Source organism: Papio anubis, chromosome 17, assembly GCF_008728515.1.
Source record: "Papio anubis isolate 15944 chromosome 17, Panubis1.0, whole genome shotgun sequence".
Classification (NCBI taxonomy): Eukaryota; Metazoa; Chordata; class Mammalia; order Primates; family Cercopithecidae; genus Papio; species Papio anubis.
The window spans coordinates 2,080,644-2,103,638 of record NC_044992.1 but is presented as its reverse complement, the minus strand read 5'-3'; the positions used below and the strand labels follow the sequence as shown (position 1 = coordinate 2,103,638).

The following is a 22,995-nucleotide window of genomic DNA, read 5'->3' as shown; positions in this document are numbered from 1 at the left end:
GCACCCAGCCCAGTCCTCATAGGTCGCCTGGCTGATTGCTTGCTGGAAAGAGTAGGGCTCCCTCTCTACCAAGCCAGCTCTGTGCTAGGAAAGATGGGTGGTAGGCAGAGGAACCCTGAGAGGCTGAGGGTACCACGCTATCACCTCCAACAAAGGGGACCTCTCCATTCATGGACCCTGAGGTTCATGAGGGCAGGAACACAGCTGTCTTATATCCCTGGCACAGGCGAAGAGACGGAGCTCTGGGATAGTGAGGAACCTGCTCAAACCCGTACAGGGAACCAGGGGCATATCTGGGGCGGGAGCTCATGTTGCCAGGCCCAGAGCCTGGCCCCTTCCTGGACACCATGCTGCAGCTATTTCTAGATTTCATGCCAAAGCACCAGGCCCTGCCTGCTGGGGCCCTCAGGCCTCCGGGGAAAACTGAGCCCTGGGGCCCTTCCCATGGCAGCCCTCAACCCCTTGCCTGACCCAAAGCTGCTGCCCCTGCCCCAGGAAGGACCCGGTACCTCCGTCCTATTTCTGTTAAGTCAGGAGTCAGAAGCACCAGGCCCAGAGGCTGGTCTTCCCAATCAGCAGAAAGACTGGGAATTTGCCAGCCTGACCCCTGGAGCAGGAATGGGCTCAGAGAGCCATTCAGGGTGCCCAGGAGGCAATCAGATAATCAGACCTTCTTATTAGCAAATCCTCTTCCTTCTCAGGCACAAAGTGCCCTCCTCGCAGCCTGGAGCCGCCTGCCCTGGGCCAGCCCCTTTACTTGCCAGCACCTGTCTGGCCTCCTTCTGCCCTCCCTGATCTGCCCCCTGATGGAAGGGAACTGCCCTAGGTGCAAGTCCCCTAATGCCAACACTGCCGTTCGCGCCCCTGTGGTGGGTGGCAGGTGGGCCCGGGAGGGAGGGTGGGGATGAGGTGGGTCAGGGAGAGGGAGGGATAAAAACCTTTCATCGGATTGGGAGCTGTGAGGTTCCGCGAGCAGATCATTGAGAGCATTGCGTGCAGTTTATCCTCCTCTTCCTCATCATCGTCCACCGAGGCCGCGCGGCTGGCCGCTAGGTGGTGGTAGTTAATAGTGACTGCTCAAAGAGAACAGCAAGAGGCAGAGGCATGAGGACCCTCATCCCCTCCCTCCTTAAGGGGAGTGGAATGGAGGCTGGGGTCATCGTGATTCTGCAGGGCACAAAAGAGGGGAAGGGAGGGGACCAGAAAGCTCTTTGGATGATTTTCCTGGGACAGTGTGGAAGGAGGTGAGGGGCTGGGGCAGCTGCAGAGCCTCACTCTTCGGAGGCAGCCTCTCTAGGAAGAACAGAAGAGAGAGAACGGAGGTGGGGGGATGTGAGACGACCGGGACTGTTTGGAACGGGCTGGCAGCCCAGGAGGCCATCGGCCCTCGCACAGGCTGGGCATGGCGGCTGGCAGATGGGTCCTGATCATTCTCCAGCTCCTCTCAGGCTGGACCAAATCTGAAGATTACTCCAAATCCCCCTTTTCAGACTATAAATTCCACTTTCTTCCCTCCCAGCAAAAGGAAAGGGTGTCCCCAGAGCTGTCCTCAAGGAGCTGGCGTCGCCTGGTGGAGTTTCAGCCTCTTGGTGCCCTGGCTTGCCCTTGGGGAGACGGTCCTTGAAGTGAAGTGACCAGGACTGGGAAATGGCAAAGATCGAAGAGGGGAGGCAGAGACTGGAGAAGCTAAACCAAGCAACAGCCTGAGATCAAGCACCGAGCGTGGAGACACATTCCGGCCAAAGATGTGTCTCCTTGTCAGGGACATCTGGGAGCGGGGACATGCCGTGCTGTGTGCCCTCTGAGCCTGGAGGAGCTGTCTGTGCTGCGGCTGAGCGTGCAGTTTGGGCAGTCTGGTCCCTACTACAGAGACAACTTGTTGACAACCTTTGGGCACAAGTTAGGAAATGTAGGGAGCGGGTGTTCTTATTGGCAATAAACGCTCTGGGCTGCCAAACTCCGCAACCTTATCTGTAAGAAAAGCAGGTCTGGCCCACGGAAACCTAGGGGTAGCAGCAGCACTCTGACCAGAAAGGGAACTTTGGTGTTGGTATATGCACAAAGACAGACGGACCCCCTTGGGCCCAGGGGTGTGTGTCCAGGGTGGGGCAGGACGCACACGGCCCAAGCCACTTTTCTACCTGCCAGTCCCTAAAGTCCCCAGGCAGCCCCCAGTTTGTCTCTGATGCAACCTGCTACTTCAGCTAACGCTCATCAGTAGTTGGTTTGAGGAGGGCTCTGGCTCTAGGGGAGTCAGTGGACAATTTTCACCATCCAAAAAGAAGCGCCAGGCTGGGCGCAGTGGCTCACGCCTGTAATCCCAGCACTTTGGGAGGCTGAGGCGGGTGGATCACAAGGTCAGGAGTTCGAGACCAGCCTGGCCAATATGGTGAAACCCCGTCTCTACTAAAAATACAAAAATTAGCCGGGTGTGGTGGCAGGCACCTATAATCCCAGCTACTCGGAAGGCTGAGGTATGAGGATTGCTTGAACCCGGGAGGCAGAGATTGCAGTGAGCTGAGATCGCGCCATTGCACTCCAGCTTGGGCAACAGAGTGAGACTCTGTTTCGGAAAAAAAAAAAAAAAAAAAAAAAAGAAGAAGTGCTGGTCCCATACCCAGGCTGTCTTCTGGGGGTCGGGGAGCAGGTGAAGAGCAATGGAGGGTTCCCCACCTTCTACTTCTAGTTTCTCCACATATTTTACCTCTGGACAGGGTCCAAAAGGATAACTAAGAGTCTTGTGTAGTGCCGCCTAGGTCTGCCGAGCCGAGAGTCCTGGGGTGGAGAAGTGGGGAGGGAGCTAGGTAGAAGAGACACACCTTTTCAAAGGCAGTATCTGTGGGTACAAGGTCCAGCTGAGAGGCTAGGCGATGAGCCTCCGGTGTTAACCTGGCCTGGTCGGTGGGCCCTGCCTGCTGCCCTCCTGGGTGACGCTGCGCTCCCTGCCTCCCCGAGCATCTTCCTCTCCTCCCCAGGGGTGAAGCTCGGGACACTCACTGTGCTCATGCCTGTGGCCGGGGTAGATGATCCGGAACACATAGTCGGTGGCCCGCCCCGCGCCCATCTCCTCCATATCCACGGAGCGTATGCTGCTGCGTTTCCGTAGCTTGGGAAACACCTTGCCCTGTGGAAGGAGGGTGGGCGGTCGGGCTGTCTAGGGTAGAGTCTCATCCAGGATTCCACACAAGGCTGCTCCCGAGAACTCCACGTGGGGAAGGAGGGAAGGCGGGCAGAGAACCCCCACACAGCCCTTCCCCCAAAGCCTCCCACCCAAGTCACCTTCCCCTGCTGGGTCCACAGCGGAGGCTCCAGCTGTCCCCGAGGCAGCAGCCCATTCTCCAGACAGGACAGAAAGGACAGCAGGTGTCCTCCCTGCGGGAAATGCAGCGGCGGCCTCTGGATGCCATCCTGGCTCACCAGCACGAGCGTGCCGCCGCTCTCTGGGGGTAAATGCGGAGAGTGGGGCTGAGGCCCTCTCGTCGGCTCTCACAGCCTGCCGGCCAGCGCCCCCAAGCTGGGTAGGAGGCAGATGGCCAGGCCACAGCATGGCCTGGGAGCCCCATTAACAGGGATGGGGGGAGGACGAGGAGTCTCACAGGCCCCATGCACAGAGCGCGGCTGGCAGAAGGCAACCTCCCCCTTCCCACCCGAGCGAGGACAAGGCGGGCTTACTTTGCTGGTGGCAGTGGATGCACACCACCTGGCTGAAGGGCACCACCAGGGCATAGTCCCAGTAAACGCTAGAAAGGAACCAGACTGCTGTCACCGTGTCCAAAGACCTGCCATCCTTCCTTCCTTCCGTCTCCTGGTCCTACCACCCCATGAAACTCCCCTGAAGATAGGATGACCACAGCCAAGAAGTGCACACAGCCAGCCATGACCCGAGATCCGTGCTGCCCGCTCAGCACACGGACAGCTGTCGGTCTCAGCCGCTGAGAGCTTGGCTCAGACAAACCTCTTCGTGGCCAGGCTTGGCTCCGTCCTAGAGAGCTTGGGAACCACTCCGGGCAGCCGCTCCCTGCTATTCTTGGCATCCAGATAAAGAGTGAGGTTGGCCTCCTGGAGCAAGTAGCGTTTCTCCATCCCCCTGCCTGAGGTCAACCCCACTCCCTGCCCTGGCTCCTGGGAGCGAGTCCCAAAGCCCCCACCTCTTTTCCAGCTCGGAGTCCCCCAGAGTCCCGTTCATGAGCTGGTTGGGGGTCCACTTCAGAGTCAGGCTCTCTGCAGACTGGTGCAGGGACAGGTAGCCAGGGACCGCCTCCATGTCCTCCTTCTACAGTGGGAGACACCGGAAGACAGAGACGATGAAGGGCTGAGAGGCTCTCAGGGATGGCCTGTGAAAAATGAGCTCCCACTGGGAGGAGGGGAAGCAAAGCTGGGCTAGTCATGGGGTCCTGGACTAGGGGCTGGGCAGCAGCACGAGAAAACAGGACCCAGGCAGCAGCTCTGGGCATGTCCTTTCCCTGGTCAGCCTGGTGCCACTGGCTCTCTCCTGCCAGCCTCCTGGATGCCAGGTCCATTCCAGGCCAGCCGTACCCACGCTGTGGACTCCCCTCGCCTGCTGACTGCCATTGCTGCCCCTGCCCACTCAAGGCTGGGCGTGAGGCGTGTGAAACAGGGAGCTGGGAAGCTGGGGCCGTTCTCCCCCGCTCTCTCTCGTCAAGCTCCTCAGGAAAGGAACGGCCATGGCTAGAGGCTTTCAGTCGTCTGGTTCTGGGACCTGCGGGGAGGGGTGGCAGGATGAAGCTTTCCTACCGGCTGCACCAGCACGTGGTTCTTGCCATAGAGCAGCCGCGTCCGTGAGTTCTGGTGCAGGGACTCCACACACTCGCGGGCACAGGCAGCCAGCCTGTCCTCCGACGCGCTGCCGCTGGAGTGCCGCTTCCGGATCTGTGTGGAAGGTCAGGGCTCAGCCTCCGGTCTTGGGAAACTGGTCTCAGGGCTTGAGAACCCTCAGGCTTCCATGCTGACCCTCTCCAGCTGACCCCAGGGTCCTTCCTGCCCCTGGTTTATTCCCAGCCACCCTCTGCTCTCCAGCCCGGGCCAGCATGGGCTCCTGGCATTTCTGTTAAGTTTTATTAACAGAATAAAACTTTATTAATTTTATGAACAGAATAAAATTAATAAAATAAATTTGTGTGGAGAAGGCTCTTCTCCGGTGGCCACCATCTTGGGGCATCTCTAAGGCCTGTCCTGTAGAGAGGCCGGTTTCCCGTCCCTACAGGCCCACGGGCATGGCCCAGATGAACCCGAGGGGTGGGGAGGGGCACCTACCCCCAGGGCTGGGCGCTTTGCAGGGGAGTCCTGGCGAGCAGGCGGACCCCGGATGCGGTGCCTCTGGACCAGCTCATCAGCAGAGGGGTCAGTCCAGTAGTGATCAGCTGTCTTGAGCTTAGTGTATTCCAAGGCACAGGGTCCCACTGTGGAGACAGAGACAGCCAGCTCAGACGATGCTCCCTCAGCACCTGCCCCGTACCCACCGTGGGCCTGGCACAGGCCCCTGTGCTCTCAGGCTCACCTAGAAGAGAGGCCAGGATCGGGCCGAACACGGGGTCTGCCAGCAACGCCTCCTTCTCGTAGTACTTGCTGCCAGGAGACAGACAGACAGTGTGACTGCCGAGGCTCCAGGACTCGTTCCAGGGCAGTCAGGCTCACCAGGTAGGGACGTCCCCACAAAGACCAGATTCAGATCAGTCACCAAGCAACAGTGAGTCCGCAGGGACTGGGCTTCGGGAGGTGCCTGGCATAGCCAATGCCCTGAGGGCAGTGGAGGGGATGGGGAGATGGAGGGCTGCCTACAGGCTGTCACACAGGCAAGTATCCTGAGGGCTGGGGCTGAGGGACTGTTGGGAGACGGGTCAAAGGAGGGGCTGCTTGGGGAACAGGGCAGCCACTTGGGGGACAGGGCAGCCACTTGTGGGACGGGGTAGCCACTTGGGGGACAGGGCAGCCACTTGGGGGATGGGGCAGCCACTTGGGGGATGGGGCAGCCACTTGGGGGATGGGGCAGCCACTTAGGGGACGGGGCAGTCACTTGGGGGACAGGGCAGCCACTTAGGGACGGGGCAGTCACTTGGGGGACAGGGCAGCCACTTGGGGGACGGGGCAGAGTCACCTGCAGTTTTCCGCCAGGTACTGCACAACCTTGTCCAGAACTCTGTCGATGAGCGCCGTGCGCACCCATATGTGTTTTAAGGCCTGAGGGCTGAGGGCCGAAGCCTTCCCGCTGGCTGAGCCCTGTCTCCGCAGCGCCTCCTGGCTGGCCCCTGAGGGTTTCCTGCAAAGGCGGGGAGGGCTCCAGGAGTACAGTGGTCTAGGGGTAAACCCCAGAATGCTGGCATCGGGAGTGGGGCTTGGTGCCCCAAGACGGGAGCAGAGAACTGACTGGGGTTGGGAGTTGAAGGAGGGGTACAGAGCCTTGTACCCACAAAGAGCCAATCCCCACCCTCAGGCTGATCCCTCACCCAGAGGCCCTGCAAGGAACAGGCCCAGGATGCCAACTTTCCAATGGGCCGTCCTAGGAAGTAGCAATTGCCAAGTGGGAAGAGCTGAAAGGAGGGAAGAAGGGGCTGGCCCAGGGCTCACCTGCCCTCTGCTTGTTGCTGCAGCTCCTGTACCTTGTGGCAAATCTCCCCTGCCACTGGGCACGTCTTCCCCACCTTGGTGAACAGGGCTGCCATCTTGTCACTGCGCAGGAAGCCGGCGGCACGGCGTCTCAGCTGATGCAAGAGGCAAGCCTCCACCGCACCTAGGCCACAAAGGAAACAGCATCTGAGCCTGGGAAGGACGGGGGAACGGGGAGAAAAGCTCCTCTTCCCCATACCTGTGGGGAGGCAAGGGGTAAAGGCAAGCCCTGACCCATATTAGAACCAAGGGCAGGCCAGGAAGATACCCTGGCTTCCTTCCAAAATTCCCCTCCCGGTCCCTCGGCTCCTGCCCAGGGGCGAAGAGCTTTGACATGCCAAGCTGTCCCTCTCCCTCGCCTGGTATGCACACGCCTCCCGTATGCAGCCTCACCCCTGGGGGTCATGAGGACCAAAGCTCCCGCTCAGGGTGGCGTGAGCGGCTCCAACCCCGACAGCAGAGCACGGCACCCACAGGACGGGGCTGTGAGGGGCACCCGACTCGGGAGCCTTTCTGGAGGGCACGGAAGATGCGGTTGCTAAGAAACAGGGCTCTGCAGGAGCTAAAATATTGATGAAGTCACTGCAGAGCTCGGACCCGACAGTGGCCGCTGGACTGAGGAGCCCGGCAGCTGAGAGAGAGAGATTTCTCTTTGCCATGCTAGGAGGGCTTCCCTCCATCCATTCACGGTTTAGGGTTAGGCTTAGTCTCTGTCTGGACTTTCCACAGACAGACCCTGCAGGAAGAAAAGAAGGGCTTGGTGGGAGATGGCGGGAGCTGCCCTGGGCCCAGATAGACTCTAAAAATAGGAGTGTGTGTATATGTGGCGCAGAGGGGCTTCTACATGATTGGGCCAAACTAACTGTTTTTTTTTTTTTTTTTTGAGACGGAGTCTTGCTCTGTCGTCCAGGCTGGAGTGCAGTGGCGCGATCTCGGCTCACTGCAACCTCCACTTCCCGGGTTCACACCATTCTCCCGCCTCAGCCTCCCGAGTAGCTGGGACTACAGGCACCCGCCACCGCGCCCGCCACCACGCCCAGCTAATTTTTGTATTTTTAGTAGAGTCGGGGTTTCACCATGTTGGGCAGGCTGGTCTCGATCTCCTGACCTCGTGATCCACCCGCCTTGGCCTCCCAAAGTGTTGGGATTACGGGCGTGAGCCACAGCGCCCGGCCGGGCCAAGTTAACTGTTTTACAGGTGAGGAGGGAAAGGCCCAAAGAGGGGAAGAAACTCGATCACAGTCACATAGTGGCAGAGCCACCAGGGCGAGGACCCAGGACTTCAAACCTTGGCCCCAAGCCCCTTTCACCACATCCAGGTGTGTCTGGTTGGGGGCAGGGACATTGCAGGGAGAAGGAGGTGGTTTTTTCACACAGACTGAAAACAGTGAGCGGTGTGCTGGAGACAGAGTCAGACAGAACGAGGTCTGAGCTTGGCACGGTCACTTGCTATGAGACTCAGTTTTATCCTCTGTGAAATGGGAAGACTTCTTAGGGCTAGTGTGAGACGTTACATGAGACGGAGGATGTGAGGTTCCCGACACCAGGTCTGGCTCTCAGGAGGCGCTGGGTCTAGGTCAGTTCCTGACTCCTCACCCTGTTTGTTCAGACACAGTTCCACAGCTAGCCTCTAAGAGCTGGGTTTTAGCAGGACTCTCCCCGACAGGGAGAGGAAGAGGATGTGCTGGAGAGAGGATCCAAGGCTGCCCCACAAGTGGGTGGAGATGCTCCTCTTAGAAACGGGGAAATTGAGGGCCATCAAGTTTTTTGTTTGTTTGTTTGTTTTTTAAGACAGGGACCCACTCTGATGCCCAGGCTGGAGTGCAATGGTGCAATCTCAGCTCATACCAGCCGCGACCTCTGTGGTACAGGTGATTCTCCCACCTCAGCCTCCCAGGTAGCTGGGACTATAGGCACGCACCACCATGCCCAGCTAACTTTTTACATTTTTGTTTTTTTTTTTTTTTTGGTAGAGGCAGGATTTTGCCCTGTTTCCCAGGCTGGTCCTGAACTCCTGGGCTCAAGCAATCTGCTTGTCTCAGCCTCTCAAGGTGCTGGGATTACAAGCCTGAGCCACCATGCCCGGCCCCCGTCAAGTTTATTTTGACTAATACTGTTAGAACATGAAACCTGGAGTTAGGAAATAATTACTGAAAATAGGACTTCTCACCTGTTTTTTCGCCTTTGGTTTTAGTTACTGACTAGCAGCAGCCACCACCTGCCTATGAAGGAGTTTTGCTTGGTTCTCTCTTGGACTGAAGTCAAGAAGGGAGAGAGAGCCCCGGGGGCCAATCTGGAGGGCAGCCAGCTCATCGAGAACATTCCAGGGCTGGGGAAACAGGCAAGTTCCCTCCTCCTCCTGAGGGCTGCCTGCTGGAGCTCTTCACTGCCCAGGCCTTGGAGGGTTTTGTTTTAAGCACAGCCCTTCCTTCACAGTGTGTCCGTACATTTACGCGCATGTGCATCCTGACAGATGTATGCGCACCTATCCTGTGTATGGGGCACGGGCGAAATCTTGTTTTGCTTTAAGACAGTCTCGCTCTGTCACCCAGTCTGAAGTGCAGTGTTGCCATCTTAGCTCACTGCAACCTCCACCTCCCAGGTTCAAGCGATTCTCCTGCCTCAGCCTCCGGAGTAGCTGGGATTACAGGCACACGCCACCACGCCCGGCTAATTTTTGTATTTTTAGTAGAGACGGGGTTTTGCCATGTTGGCCTGGCTGGTCTCACCTCACTCAGGTGGATCCACCTACTGCTTCCCAAAGTGCTGGGATGACAGGTGTGAGCCACCGCGCCCGGCCCACATGGGGAAATCTGGCTTAAGTGTCCACATGCTCCTCTCCATGATCTGTTCCCCGGTCCCTGGAGGTCTTGTGGTCCTTGGGATATGCTGAATGACTTGTAACCTAGGATATACAAGCGAATGACTTGTGTGGCCCTGGGATATACAAGCGAATGACTTGTGTGGCCCTGGGATATACAAGCTTAATGACTTGTAAAATTTGACATGTGTTTAATGACTTGTGTGGCCCTGGGATATACAAGCCTAATGACTTTAGTGGCCCTGACATATGTAAGCCAATGACTTGTGTGGCCCTGGGATATACAGTTAACGACTTGTGTGGCCCCTGGGATAGGCTGCCAATGACTTGTGTGGCCCTGGGATATACATGCGAATGACTTGTGTGGCCCTGGGATATACAAGCGAATGACTTGTGTGGCCCTGGGATATACAAGTGAATGACCCTTTTGTCCCAGTCTCTTGGTCCTGGGCTGCTGCAGCTACAAGTCTGTGCCTGTGGAAAGGGGGTGATCATTTCCTGGGGTTGCACTTCCCATTCAGAGTGGGGAGAGGAGCAGCACTGAACAGGGCAGACAAGCAGCAGGTGGCACATGTCCTGCAGGGATCACGGGCCTCAGTGTGACTAATTGCCGGGATAATGAGTCATTTGCGTCCCCACCTTCCCTAGGCGATCGCAAATGGAGCCAGGCTGGGGAGACTGGGAAGCGGCCGTCCCCAGCACGCCCCATCGTGGCGTGGCCATCGGGGTGGCCTCGCCTACCTTCCCAGCCAGTCTCTGAGCACAGCCAGGGGGTTCTCTCGGGTGAGAGGAGGCATTCCTAAGCAAACACCACAACTAGGGAATAACTGAGAGAAGCCAGGCATCACGCTCAGTCCCCCCTTTACCCCACAGTCCCTAATTTCCTTCTGTGCAACCCAGGCAAGGTGCCAGGCAGTGTCTGGGGAAGGAGAAATCCCTCTCTCGCATCGTCTGTCCAAGCAAAGACCCGGTTAGAGCCGGGCGCGGTGGCTCACGCCTGTAATCCCAGCACTTTGGGAGGCCGAGGCGGGCGGATCACGAGGTCAGGAGATCGACAGGTGAAAACCCATCTACTAAAATACAAAATTAGCCGGGCGCCGGGTGGCGGGCAGATCGCAGTCCCAGCTACTCAGGAGGCTGAGGCAGGAGAATGGCGCGGAACCCGGAGGCGGAGCTTTAGTGAGCCGGAGATCGCCAGCCACTGCACTCCAGCCTGGGGACAGAGCAAGACGCCATCTCAAAAAGGCCCGGTTAGGCCATTAGACCAGGCATTACGGACTCAGCTCTGCGGGCTCCCGTCCAGTAACTGTTCACACTGCACATTTTTTTTTTTTTTGAGACAGAGTTCGCTACGCTTGTAGCTGAGTGTAGCGCGCATCTCGCTCACTGCAAGCCTCGGGCTTCTCCGGGAAACCACGCCATTCTTCCTGCCTCGTCTTTCCGAGAAGCTGGGACTACAGGTTTCACCACCGCTACTGCCATTCTTTCAGGCTTTTGGGGCAGAGACCGGCTCTCACCAGGTTCGGACTTCCTGACTCAGGATCCGCCTCGCCGCCGTTCTTTCCAGCGCTGGGATTACAGGCGCGATTTCACCGCCTCGCCCACACTGCACATCTTATGCCATGCCCACAAGGTGTCCCCCATCGACAGTGTGTACGTGCAATGAATATGTTATCACGTGCAGTGTGTAGGCAAAATCATGATAATAACACCCCTACTTGAGAACTACTACCCTAGAGGACTTTGTGGACGGGCTTCTGGGGCTCCAAAAACCCCCTCCCTGGGGCCGGGTGAGGTGGCTCAGACCTGTAATCTCAGCACTTTGGGGGGTCAAGGCGGGCGGATCACGAGGTCAGGAGATCAAGACCATCCTGGCTAACACGGTGAAACCCCGTCTCTACTAAAAAATACAAAAGATTAGCTGGGCGTGGTGGTGGGCACCTGTAGTCCCAGCTACTCGGGAGGCTGAGGCTGGAGAATCTCTTGAACCGGGGAGGAAGAGGTTGCAGTGAGCCGAGATCACACCACTGCACTCCAGCCTGGGTGACAAAGCAAGACGGTCTCAAAAAAAAAAAAAAAAAAAAAAAAAATCTTAACAACAACAACAACAAAAAAGACCCCCTCCCTGAAACTGCGGCAATTTGAATGCAAATTGTTGATGTGCTCTAGAATGGTTAGATGACTGCTTTTTTTCCTGGATAGCGGGTCTATGGTTCTCAGCTTCTGACCCAAAAAAGATTAAAGGGATTTGAGACCGGGTCTCACTCTATTGCCTGGGCTGGCATGCAGTGGTGCAACCACAGCTCACTGCAGTCTCAGCCTCCTGGGTTCAAGCCATCCTCCCACTTCAGCCTCTCAAGCAGCTGGGACTACGGGCTTGGGTCACTAAGCTTGGCTAACTTTTAAAAATTTTTGGTAGAGACTGGGGTCTCACTATGTTGCCTAGGCTGGTCTCCAACGCCCAGGCTCAAGTGATCCTCTTACCTCAGCCCTCCAAAGCGCTGGCATTACAGGCATGAGCCACTGAGCCCGGCTCTGAGACTTCTGAGTCGAGCAGAAGCCCAGGCCTTCTCACTAATCGAAACATACATGGAGATAGAAACACACGCCAACCCATATCTAGTAAATACCAAACTCAGAACTGCCTGCGACGCCGGCAGCAACACTGTGCGCTTCCCCGGGGAGGTGTCTCACAGACACACGGAGTCGGGACTGTGAAGGACGCTTCCCCAGGGAGAGTCCCCGTGACAGCCCAAGCTTACCCCTCTCCTGACTGGGGGCCCCGAGCACCAGGCAGAACTCCAGGGCCTTACTCCCCTTACTCCTTCCTTCCCCAGGTCCCCACTATGACCCCACCTCCCAGGGTGGAGGGTGGTGGCAGGAGATACTTGTGGGGCTAAAGCACCAGGTTGGCGGAACCCCCCTGCCTGCTGACCGAGCTGTCTGGGCCCTGGGCTCCCACCTGTGAAGGCTTCAGGACCCCTGAGCCAGTGGGTCCCAGCACCACCTACGGCCACCCTGGGCGCACCACAACGAGGTGACAACCTTGACATCATTTGGCTCATTTCATATGAGAAAAAATGTGAACTAATTAATAAAAACCAACACTGGTTGGCATGGAAAGGTTTGGGCAAATGAATCAAAACGGAGAAGAGAGAAACATGACTTTAGTGGCTGGGCGTGGTGGCTCACACCTGTAATCCCAGCACTTTGGGAGGCCGAGGCAGGTGGATCACCTGAGGTCAGGAGTTCGAGACCAGCCTGGCCAATATGGTGAAACCCCGTCTCTACTAAAAATACAAAAATTAGCCGGGTGTGGTGGTGGGCGCCTGTAATCCCAACTACTCGGGAGGCTGAGGCAGGAGAATTGCTTGAACCTGGGAAGCAGAGGTTGCCGTGAGCTGAGATCACGCCATTGCACTCCAGCCTGGGTGACAAGAGCAAAAACTACATCTAAATAACATAACATAACATAACATAACATAACATAACATAACATAACATAAAATGAATAATAGTCTCCAATCCCATGCAGGTTGCTGCAAATGCCATGAATGCATTCCTTTTTATGGCTGAGTAGTATTCCACTATCTTCATATATCACAGTTTCTTTATCCACTCGTTGAATGATGGGCATTTGCCACCCTGGTTTTCTGGTGGCCCTTGGAGTCTGGGCCAGCTGAGCCCAGGTACATTCTCTACCCTGTCACCCCATCCCATCCTGCTGACAGCAAGGCTCAAAGAACTGCAACTCTGAGTGGGCAGGAGCATAACTACATTTAACCCCAGCACACTGTTGGACACCCCTACAAAGGTCTGGTGCCATGTTCCCAGGGAACGGCCAGGAACTACAGACCCAGACTAGCCCTGGGGCTCCCTTCACCAGGCCCTGATATGACCCCAAAGTCAAGTTATGCAGCTTAACAAATTCTAAGATATGGGGCCCCTATCCCTAACCCTTACACCCTGATTTCACCATTCCAAGAGGCCCGATTTAGAGTAGAGAAGACACCAGGAAGACAGAGATGGAAGGGACATGGGGCTGGAGACCACAGATGCTGATGGAATCCTATGGGTGCCCCAACCCTTATACCCTGATTCCACCATTCTAAGATATGGGACCCCTGTCCCCAACCCTTACACCCCGATTCCACCATTCTAAGATATGGGACACCTGTCCCCAACCCTTACACCCCGATTCTACCATTCTAAGATATGGAGCCCCTGTCCCCAACCCTTATACCCCGATTTCACCATTCTAAGATATGGGGCCCCCAACCCTTACACCCTGATTTCACCATTCCAAGAGGCCCAATTTAGAGTAGAGGAGACACCAGGAAGACAGAGATGGAAGGGACGTGGGGGGCTGCTGAATCCACTAATATATTGCTGGTGGAAAGGCGAGATGCTGCAACCCGTACAGACACAATATGGCACTCTCCATTAATGTTGCAAATGACCTCTGACCCAGTAACCCCTCTTCTGAGAATCCATCCTGCAGATATAACTGCATGATTATTTAGTTATAACAGCAAAAGACTGGAAGCCATCCACATGCCCATCCACAGGGGACAGGTTAAGTAAATACGGTACATCTCTAGCAGAATATCATGCAACTCTGAAAAAGAATGAGGATGCTCTCTAGGCAAGAATAATGGAGAGCTCACCAACAGCAAGATGCAGAATGGCATAATTGCATGACACCTTTGAATTACAAAAAGGGAGGTATGAACAAAGAATACAATCTTTTTTACTAGTATAAAAAACTTGGCTGGGCGCGGTGGCTCACGCCTGAAAACCCAGCACTTTGGGAGGCCAGGGAGGGCGGATCACGGGGTCAGGAGATTGAGACCATCCTGGGTAACATAGTGAAACCCCGTCTCTATTAAAGAAAAACAAAACCAAAACCAAACTCTAGGCCGGGCGCGGTGGTTCACATCTATAATCCCAACACTTTGGGATTTTAGGCCACCGCTCTCAGCCTAAAAGAGGACTCTTAAAAACATATACTTATACCTTAATTGCACCAACAAAATTAATAACAATTCCTTTATATTATCAAATTTCCTTACTGAGTTCCTGATGTTCAAATTTCAGATTTTCCAGATGCTCCAAACTTCTAGAAACACAGATTCCCAGAAGGAATCCTGGGGAAGGCTTGTGGAGGCTTTATAGGAAAGGCTGCAAGGTCACTTTTTTTTTTTAGACCAAGTCTCGCTCTGTTGCCCAGGCTGGAGTGCAGTGGCACAATCTTGGCTCACTGAAACCTCCATCTCCCAGGTTCAAGTGATTCTCCTGCCTCAGCCTCCCAAGGAGCTGGGATTACAGGCGTGCACCACCAGGCCCAGCTAATTTTTGTATTTTTAGTAGAGACGGGGTTTCACCATTTTGGCCAGGCTGGTCTCAAACTCCTGACCTCAGATGATCCACCTGGCTCAGCCTCCCAAAGTGCTAGGACGACAGGCGTGAGCCACTGTGCCCAGCCTAAGCTCACTTTCAAAAATACAGCAGACATGGGGTAGTGTGGTGGCTCACACCTGTAATCTCAGCACTTTGGGAGGCTGAGGCGGGTGGATCACTTGAGGTCAGGAGTTTGAGACCAGCCTGGGCAACATGGCAAAACCCCGTCTCTACAAAAATACAAAAAATTAGCTGGGTGTGGTGGCGCGTAGACCTGTAAACCCAGCTACTTGGGAGGCTGAGGTGAGAGGATCGCCTGAACCCAGGTCGAGGCTGCAGTGAGCTATGGTCATACCACGGCACTCCAGACTGGGAGAGAGTGAGACTCCATCTCAAACAAAACGAAACAAAACAAAACAAAATCCAAAGTAGAATGTAATTGAGCACCTACTGCACACTCAGATCCACCCTGTGTGCGTTGCCTGCATTGCTCTTCTATTCCTTACAAAGGCCTTCTGGGGTGGGCTCAGAGATGAGTAACCACGGCTATACACTTCGTGGCACAGCCAGGACGTGAACCCAGGTCTCTGTGAGCCCAAAGTCCCAGCTATGAACACCCGCACATGCCCTCCGCGATGCCCCAAGATAGACTGAGGGGAGTCAGCTCCTTCAGAGAGCTCCCTTCTTCCTCTTAGATCATTTCTGGATGGAAGGCAGCAGTTAGACAGCAAGAGAACGAGCTATTCATTCCCTGTGGGTGGGAAGGAGGAGGAACCCGCTCTTCCTTTTTGTGGAGGTGGGGTCCTTGTTACCCAGGCTGGTCTTGAACTCCTGCAAGGGATCCTCCCGCCGCAGCCTCCAGGAATCCCTTTTACTGAAAAGAGACAGGATGAAGACTGCCTGGAGTCCACATCTCAGAATGTGCTGAAATATCGCTGGCTGCAATATCCCAGGGGAGAGGCAAGCCTTCCCTAGCACGGGCTTCTCTCCCAGCTTATTAGCATATCCTTGCCATTCCCTGAAGGAGCTCACTGCAGGGCAGACCTTCCTGGCTAATGAAAGCTGCCTAGCAACAGGGAGCTGGTTAATAAAGCCTGATGTTATTCCCAGCTCCACAGACTCCACCCTTCTCGAATTACAGCTCATCCTCAGTCTGAAGCAACCCTCCTGTTGACCCATTTGCACACAGGAGGGCAGGGAATCTGGTGACTGAGGAGGCAAGCTGGTGTCTGCCCCAACCCCTGGGGGGTGGGGAGGCTGAGGTCCTAGGAGATATGATTGGCCTGAGAACCTGCTCTGCCTGGCCAGAAGCCTCTCTGTGAGACTCTGAAACCTGCTCTACCAGCCAAAGGTTAAAATGCAAACTCAGTGCCCAATCAGAATAGGGTAAATAAAACACTATGGACCTCGGGCGGTGGTATGCACCTGTAATCCCAGTTACGTGGGAGGCCAAGGCAGGAGCATACCTGGCGCCCAGGAGTTTGAGACCAACGGGGCAACATAGCAAGACCTCATCTTAAAAAGAAAGAAAAAGAAAGACTGTGTGGAGGCAGACACTCCTAGAACTGAGCCAGAGGGGAGAGCAGGCCCAGAGACATGATGGGTTGATGCCTAAATTACCCCAGATCCCTGAGGGCGACAGAATAACTGTGCCCTGTCTAAGTACATGCATGACTACTTCAGATGCAGAGTTCAAGAGTGAAACGTGGGACAATTTGCTGTTTAACCCGGCCCTTGAGTGTTCTGCCCACAAATGCACGTTAAAAGCACTCTTCCCTGGCCGGGCGCGGCGGCTCACGCCTGTCATCCCAGCACTTTGGGAGGCCGAGGCGGGCGGATCACGAGGTCAGGAGATCGAGACCATCCTGGCTAACACGGTGAAACCCCGTCTCTACTAAAAAAATACAAAAACAAAATTAGCCGGGCGTGGTGGCGGGCGCCTGTAGTCCCAGTTACTAAGGAGGCTGAGGCGGGAGAATGGCGTGAACCCGGGAGGCGGAGCTTGCAGTGAGCCCAGATTGCACCACTGCACTCCAGCCTGGGTGACAGAGCAAGACTCCGTCTCAAAAAAAAAAAAAAACCAAAAAAAAAAGCACCTTCCCCTCCAGGGGAGGGGTGACAGGAGATACCAGCCTATACTTTAATTCAACAGTAAGTCTTTATATTAAAATTTAAAAAAACCCAAAAACCATATTATAGAGAAAAATGTAAACTTGACATGATGTTTTAAGATAAAAAGGATAAAAGGATATATCAAAGATCCCTCTCCCACAGTGGTCGTTTTTGGGTTTTGTTTAAAAAAAATAAAAACATAAGGCTGGGTGTGATGGCTCACACCTGTTATCCCAGCACTTTGGGAGGCCAAGGTGAGCAGATCACCTGAGGTCAGGAGTTTGAGAGCAGCCTGCCCAACTCGGTGAAATCCCGTCTCCACTAAACATACAAGAATTAGCTGGGTGTGGTGTCAGGTGCCTGTAATCCCAGCTACTCGGGAGGCTGAGGCAGGAAAATCGCTTGAACCTGGGAGGCAGAGGTTGCAGTGAGCTGAGATAGCGCCACAGAACTCCAGCCTGGGTAGCAGCGCGAGACTCCATCTCTAAATAAATAAATAAACAAACAAACAAGACAGGGTCTCTCTCTCTCTCCCTCTGTTGCCCAGGCTGGGGTGCAGTGGTACAATCATAGTTCACTGCAGCCTTGCCCTCCTGGGCTCAAGTGATTCTCCTACCTCAGCCTCTGGAGTAGCTGGGACTACAGGTGTGCACCACCATGCCCAGCCAGTTATTTATTTTTTTGTAGAGGCTGGGTCTTGGAATATTGCCCAGGCTGGTCTCAAGGGATCCTCCCGCCTCAGCCTCCCAAAGCACTGGGATTACAGGTGTGAGTCACCATGCCTGGCCCCACAGTGGTAGTTTTGAGTCCATTCTCCAAGCTCCACCCTCCATGCCAGTGACATAGGTTCTGATCCTCGGGCCTGGGAACAGCACACAGAGACCCCCCCGCTGGCACCCACCGCCGCCAGCCTGGTTTGCCAGCGAAACTTCCACCCCAGGGACGTTTCTATTTGCAGGGGCCTACTGCATACCCACCTTCTGGACAGACAGGTTCAGGAACAACCACAGCAAACACTCCACAAAGCATCTTTCTAGCCAGTCCTAGGAGTCTCGCCCCTCCCCTGGGGTCACAGGAATGGGGATGTGGCTGCAAACTTTCCCGGGTTTGCCCGTGGTCAGGTCTTGACCCAGTGATTCTCCAGGAAGGCTCTGTAGGAAGGCTCTGTGTTTTCCGTTTAAATGTCTGCATTCTAAGAAGCTCAGAGAAGCTCGTATTGCCTAGGCCTGGCTCTCCTCAGTAACCCCCTAACCCTCCTCTGCCAAGAACCATGGGTCAGTGTGGAGTCGAGGGGCCCAGTACACCAGGGTCCCTGGAAACTAGGGACTGTGGTGTCGCCGGGCTTGTAATCCAGTCTCCACAGACTTCACTCTGCTCCTGCCCTCTCAGCACGTTCTCTATCCTCCCATTTCTCCCACAACAAAGCTGAATTCTGGACGTGGCTAGGGCAGTAGCAAGGCCTAGTTTAAGTCTGGATCAACTTCAGCCTAAAAATGCATTTCAGAGCATTTTTCCAGGCACTGAGGGAGACTGGCATAGCAGAATCTCCAGAAAGGCAGAGAGGGGTGGTGTTTTTGATCCATACCTCGCTAGTCTTCCCTCCCCCTCCCCTGCAAGCATCTCTCATGATTCCACCATGCAATGCATGGAAGCGGCTTTGCAGGCAGAGGAAAAAGATTGATAATCAATGCTTTCAACGAGCCTCAGTTTCAGTCCAAATTGGGATGTATCTCACCACTGAGCACCAATTTTGACAAAGCATAAGGATTCCTCTATCCATGGGCCCTGAGACACCCTGGCCTGACTTAGCCTGATACTGTTGGAACCTCTCCTGCTCCTGTTCTCGGTGACTGTGCCGAGCCCAAAGCAGAGGCAGCACACTGGCAGAGGAACCTCTCCTGCTCCTGCTCTTAGTGACTGTACGGAGCCCAAAGCAGAGGCAGCACACTGGCAGAGGAACCTCTCCTGCTCCTGTTCTCGGTGACTGTACCGAGCCCAAAGCAGAGGCAGCACGCTGGCAGACGCTGGCAGATGTCTTTTGTTTGGCCCACACAATTTTTTTTTAAATGGGAATTAGCTGTCAGTATTTAAAAAATAGGAAATTTCTTTCTCTCTCTCTTTTTTTTTTTTTTTTGAGACGGAATTTCGCTCTTGTTGCCCCGGCTGGAGATCTCGGCTCACTGCAACCTCCACTTCTGGGTTGAAGCAATTCTCCTGCCTCAGCCTCCTGAGTAGCTGGGATTATAGGCGTGTGCCACCACGCCCGGCTAATTTTTCTTATTTTTAGTAGAGATGGGGTTTTGCCATGTTGGCCAGGCTGGTCTCGAACTCCTGACCTTAAGTGATCCGCCCACCTCAGCCTCCCAAAGTGCTGGGATTACAGATGTGAGCCGCCCCAGCCAAAAATAGGAAATTTCATATAAAAACCCAGACTTCTGGCTTCAAGTGAGATGAAAATAAAACAGAGGCCATGGGAAGCCTGGGCCCAAATTCCTGCAAGAGCCAAAATACGGGCTGCCCGTCTTCACACAGGGCAAGTGCCGCCGGGTCACCTCAGTCTCCGCCACTGCCTCACATCCCGCTAGCTTCCCCTGTAGTCATTTGTTGTCTGGCCCTGTAAGCACTGAATTTCCTAGTGGTGGCACTAAGGCACCTCCTGAGGACTGACAGCACGGGGCTCCACTTGCTCCTGGGCAGTTTAGAAGCCTGGAGACTCGAGGGCCTTATTCTCTTCCAGTTACTGAAACTGACTGAAAGGAGAAAAACCATTCCTTTGGAGTACGATATCCCTGCCTTCTGGAAAGAGCCCTCAAAGTGGGGTCCCCAGACCTACTAGAATCAGAACCTCTAGGACTGGGACCCAGAAATCTGTGTCTTACCAAGCCCTTCAGGTGACTCTGATGTATGCTAAAACGTGAGAATTACTATCCTGGGGAACTAAAAATATGCAGATTCTTCATCCCTGAAGATCTTGATTTAGGAGGTCTGCAAAGGGGGCCAAAGGGGATTTCAAAAGCTTCCAAGTTGATTTGGACTTGCAGCCAGATTTGAGAGCTACTGACCCTGAGGACTCATCTTTTCCCGGCCCCAGGCCAGTGTCCTCAGGTCCAGACCTGCCTCCCATCATCCTTCGGTCCCTCACTCACCACATAAAGCAATGATGTGCTGCTGTCTTCATGCACAAACTTCAGGCAGAAGACAAAAGGGAGAGCCTTACTACTCTCCAGGGCCCCGGTGGACTGACTGGAGGGGAGCTGACAGCTTCTTCTCACGCTAATGGCCTGAATGTGAGACGTCCACAGCCTCCTCCTGCCTCATGCCCCTTTTCCCTGCTTCTCCCAGGGCTACCCACACACGGCGCCCATGCACAAGCTGTCTGCACCGTTTTATTCTGTTTTCTCTAGTGTATGTGCTTTGATGAAGCCCAGCACCAAGCCACGCATAACTGGGCTGCCAGCACAGCCCTTCTGGTGACAACAGACACTGGTGAATGTCAAGAGAACATAGCACAGGAGGAAAGGAAGAGAATTCTAATACTTTTTTTTTTTTTTTTTTGGAGATGGAGTTTTACTCTGTCGCCCAGACTGGAGTGCAGTGGTGCGATCTCGGCTCACTGCAAACTCCACCTCCCAGGTTCACGCCATTCTCCTGCCTCAGCCTCCTGAGTATCTGGGACTACAGGCGCCTGCCACCACGCCCGACTAATTTTTTGTATTTTTAGTAGAGACGGGGTTTCACCGTGTTAGCCAGGATGGTCTCGATCTCCTGACCTCATGATCCGCCCGTCTCGGCCTCCCAAAGTGCTGGGATTACAGGCGCTTACCACCACGTCCTGATAGTTTTTATATTTTTAGTAGAGACAGGGCGTCACCAAGTTGGCCAGACTGGTCTCGAACTCCTGACCTAAGGTGATCTCCCCGCCTCGGCCTCCCAAAGTGCTGGGATTACAGGCATGAGCCACTGTGCCTGGCTGAGAATTCTAATACTCTTCAAAGCTGCTTATCGTAAGACTGGCATGCTTTTTTTTCCAGAGCATAGGTTCTGCTGAGAAAAAGTGAGGTCAGGCTGTGTCTTGTAAACCTGGGAATCATTATTCCATCATCTCAAAGAACTGGGAAAACCTTCCCAAACGGACATGGTGTGAACTCAAGTCCTACAAACCTCCCTTCAGCCTCAACACCCCAAAGGAGGAGAGACGAACATTGTTTGAACACTTACAATGCTACGAACAAATGAACATTTACACGCATCATCTCAATCCCCACAAAAATTCCTTCAGGTGGGAATCATCACCTTGTTTTTAGAGGAGCAAACTGAGGGTGAGAGAAGTTAAGAAACTTGACCAAGATGACTTAAAAGGCAGGATGCCAGGATTCAAATGCCAGTCTGTCACTCAGACTCTGCTCAGAGGCTGCCTCTCCCTGACTGCCCTCCCACATCTGTTTTTTCTTCCTAGCTCTTATCACATGGTAAGTTGTGGATGATATATTTACTTGTGCATTTGTTTCCTGTCTCCCCAACAGAATGCAAGCTCCTGTGGCAGAGACTCTGTCCATCTTGTCACTGCCATTTCCTCGCACGATGAACAGTGTCTGGCACCTGGTGAGCCCTCGGTAGGGATCTGCTGCTGGATGGAGGGGGGCAGTTTGATCTGCTGCGCCACACTGCCGTCCAAAAGCATCCCTTTCCTTGTCTGTTCTTTTATTCCTTTCCCTCCACAAACCCCAACACCAATCTCAGAGGCCAAGGAATACAACACAGAGAAGGCGAATGGTTCCCTGTCCCTTCAGATGGGGAGTTGAGAGGAAGCTCAAATTCCTAGAAATCCAAGAAAAGTCTGTGTGTAGAGATAGGCTTGCTCCTACAAAGTAAAAGTCTTCACGGTGAGGAGGCGGCAATGGTTTGTAAGGGACTCTCTCCTTTCTGGGGCAGGAAGGCATGGCCACCCCTCCTGGCCCATGTTCAGGCTCTTTTGCATCCAGTCAAGTGCTTGGGATTAGGATGATGGAGCAACACTCGTGCGATGATACAGAAAGGGAAAGTGGCACAGAGCATCCAAAAAGCAAAAACCCCTCTCTGAAGTTAAAATCCAAATCAATCAGAGCACTGGTTCCTGAACTCAAATGACCTAGGGCAGCGGTTCTCAAAGTGGGGTCCCCAGACCTACTAGAATCAGAAACTCCAGGACTGGGACCCGGAAATCTGTATTTTACCAAGCCCTTCAGGTGACTCTGATGCATGCTAAAAATGTAAGAATTACTATCCTGGGGAACTAAAAATATGCAGATTCTTGACCCCTGAAGATCCTGATTTAGGAGGTCTGCAAAGGGGGCCAAAGAGGATTTCAGAAGCTTCCAAGTTGATTTGGACTTGCAGCCAGATTTGAGAGCTACTGACCCTGAGGACTCATCTTTTCGCGGCCCCAGGCCAGTGTCCTCAGGTCCAGACCCGCCTCCCATCATCCTTCGGTCCCTCACTCACCACATAAAGCAATGATGTGGCTGCTGTCTTCATGCACAAACTTCCTGGTGACGGCCTCCTCCATGATTTGCTTCACCTGCGGACACAAGGACAGCATCACTGCTTTTGTTATTATTTTTCCTTTTCAAAGACCTCTGGGCAAATAAATAGTTTGGTTCTGCCCTTCTGGTCTGAAGTCACTTTCAGACACTTGCAGAGATGACAGGGATGAGAGGTGTGGGGAGGCAAAGTTTCTTCAGCACAGTCTGATTCGAGTCTTTTGGAGAGGAAGCCAGGGAATGCAATGCCAAAAACCCATCAAACAATGACTGCATGTTCCAGCCCAGGTGGAAGTGCCCCGCCTTGGAGAACGGGAATAGGATGCTGTTTGCTCATCTGTTCTTAGCTGGAGAAGGGCTTCTGGGCAGACATACTGTCCTTTAGAGACAAACCGTCTTGGTCCAGCCTGCAGACAAACGACCTGCCCCTCCTCCTTTTCTCCCTATTCTCTGAGGTTAGGGGTAGGTCTCATACCTCCGGGACACCCTCTACATGCCCAAAAGCCCGGCCTTCTTTCC

At 54.2% G+C, this 22,995-nt stretch overlaps 1 protein-coding gene across 3 annotated transcripts in view; it reads right to left on the bottom strand.

Annotated features, from left to right (window-relative positions):
• The window catches only part of SGSM2 (small G protein signaling modulator 2), a 42,580-nt gene that overhangs the window by 13,927 nt on the left and 5,658 nt on the right, over positions 1 to 22,995 (bottom strand). Inside the window, exons 2-12 of one of the 3 annotated variants that reach the window (XM_021928527.2) lie at positions 22,439 to 22,514; positions 6,586 to 6,748; positions 6,116 to 6,277; positions 5,519 to 5,586; positions 5,275 to 5,420; positions 4,756 to 4,890; positions 4,149 to 4,273; positions 3,673 to 3,740; positions 3,280 to 3,440; positions 2,998 to 3,124; positions 939 to 1,073 (exon numbers count right to left, since the gene is read on the bottom strand). In XM_021928527.2, coding sequence (XP_021784219.2) covers positions 939 to 1,073; positions 2,998 to 3,124; positions 3,280 to 3,440; positions 3,673 to 3,740; positions 4,149 to 4,273; positions 4,756 to 4,890; positions 5,275 to 5,420; positions 5,519 to 5,586; positions 6,116 to 6,277; positions 6,586 to 6,748; positions 22,439 to 22,514 — 1,366 coding nt within the window. Of the gene's footprint in view, positions 1 to 938; positions 1,074 to 2,997; positions 3,125 to 3,279; positions 3,441 to 3,672; positions 3,741 to 4,148; positions 4,274 to 4,755; positions 4,891 to 5,274; positions 5,421 to 5,518; positions 5,587 to 6,115; positions 6,278 to 6,585; positions 6,749 to 20,103; positions 20,458 to 22,438; positions 22,515 to 22,995 lie in introns of those variants that run through there. The other 2 variants (XM_021928529.2, XM_021928528.2) reach the window with 2 other exon arrangements.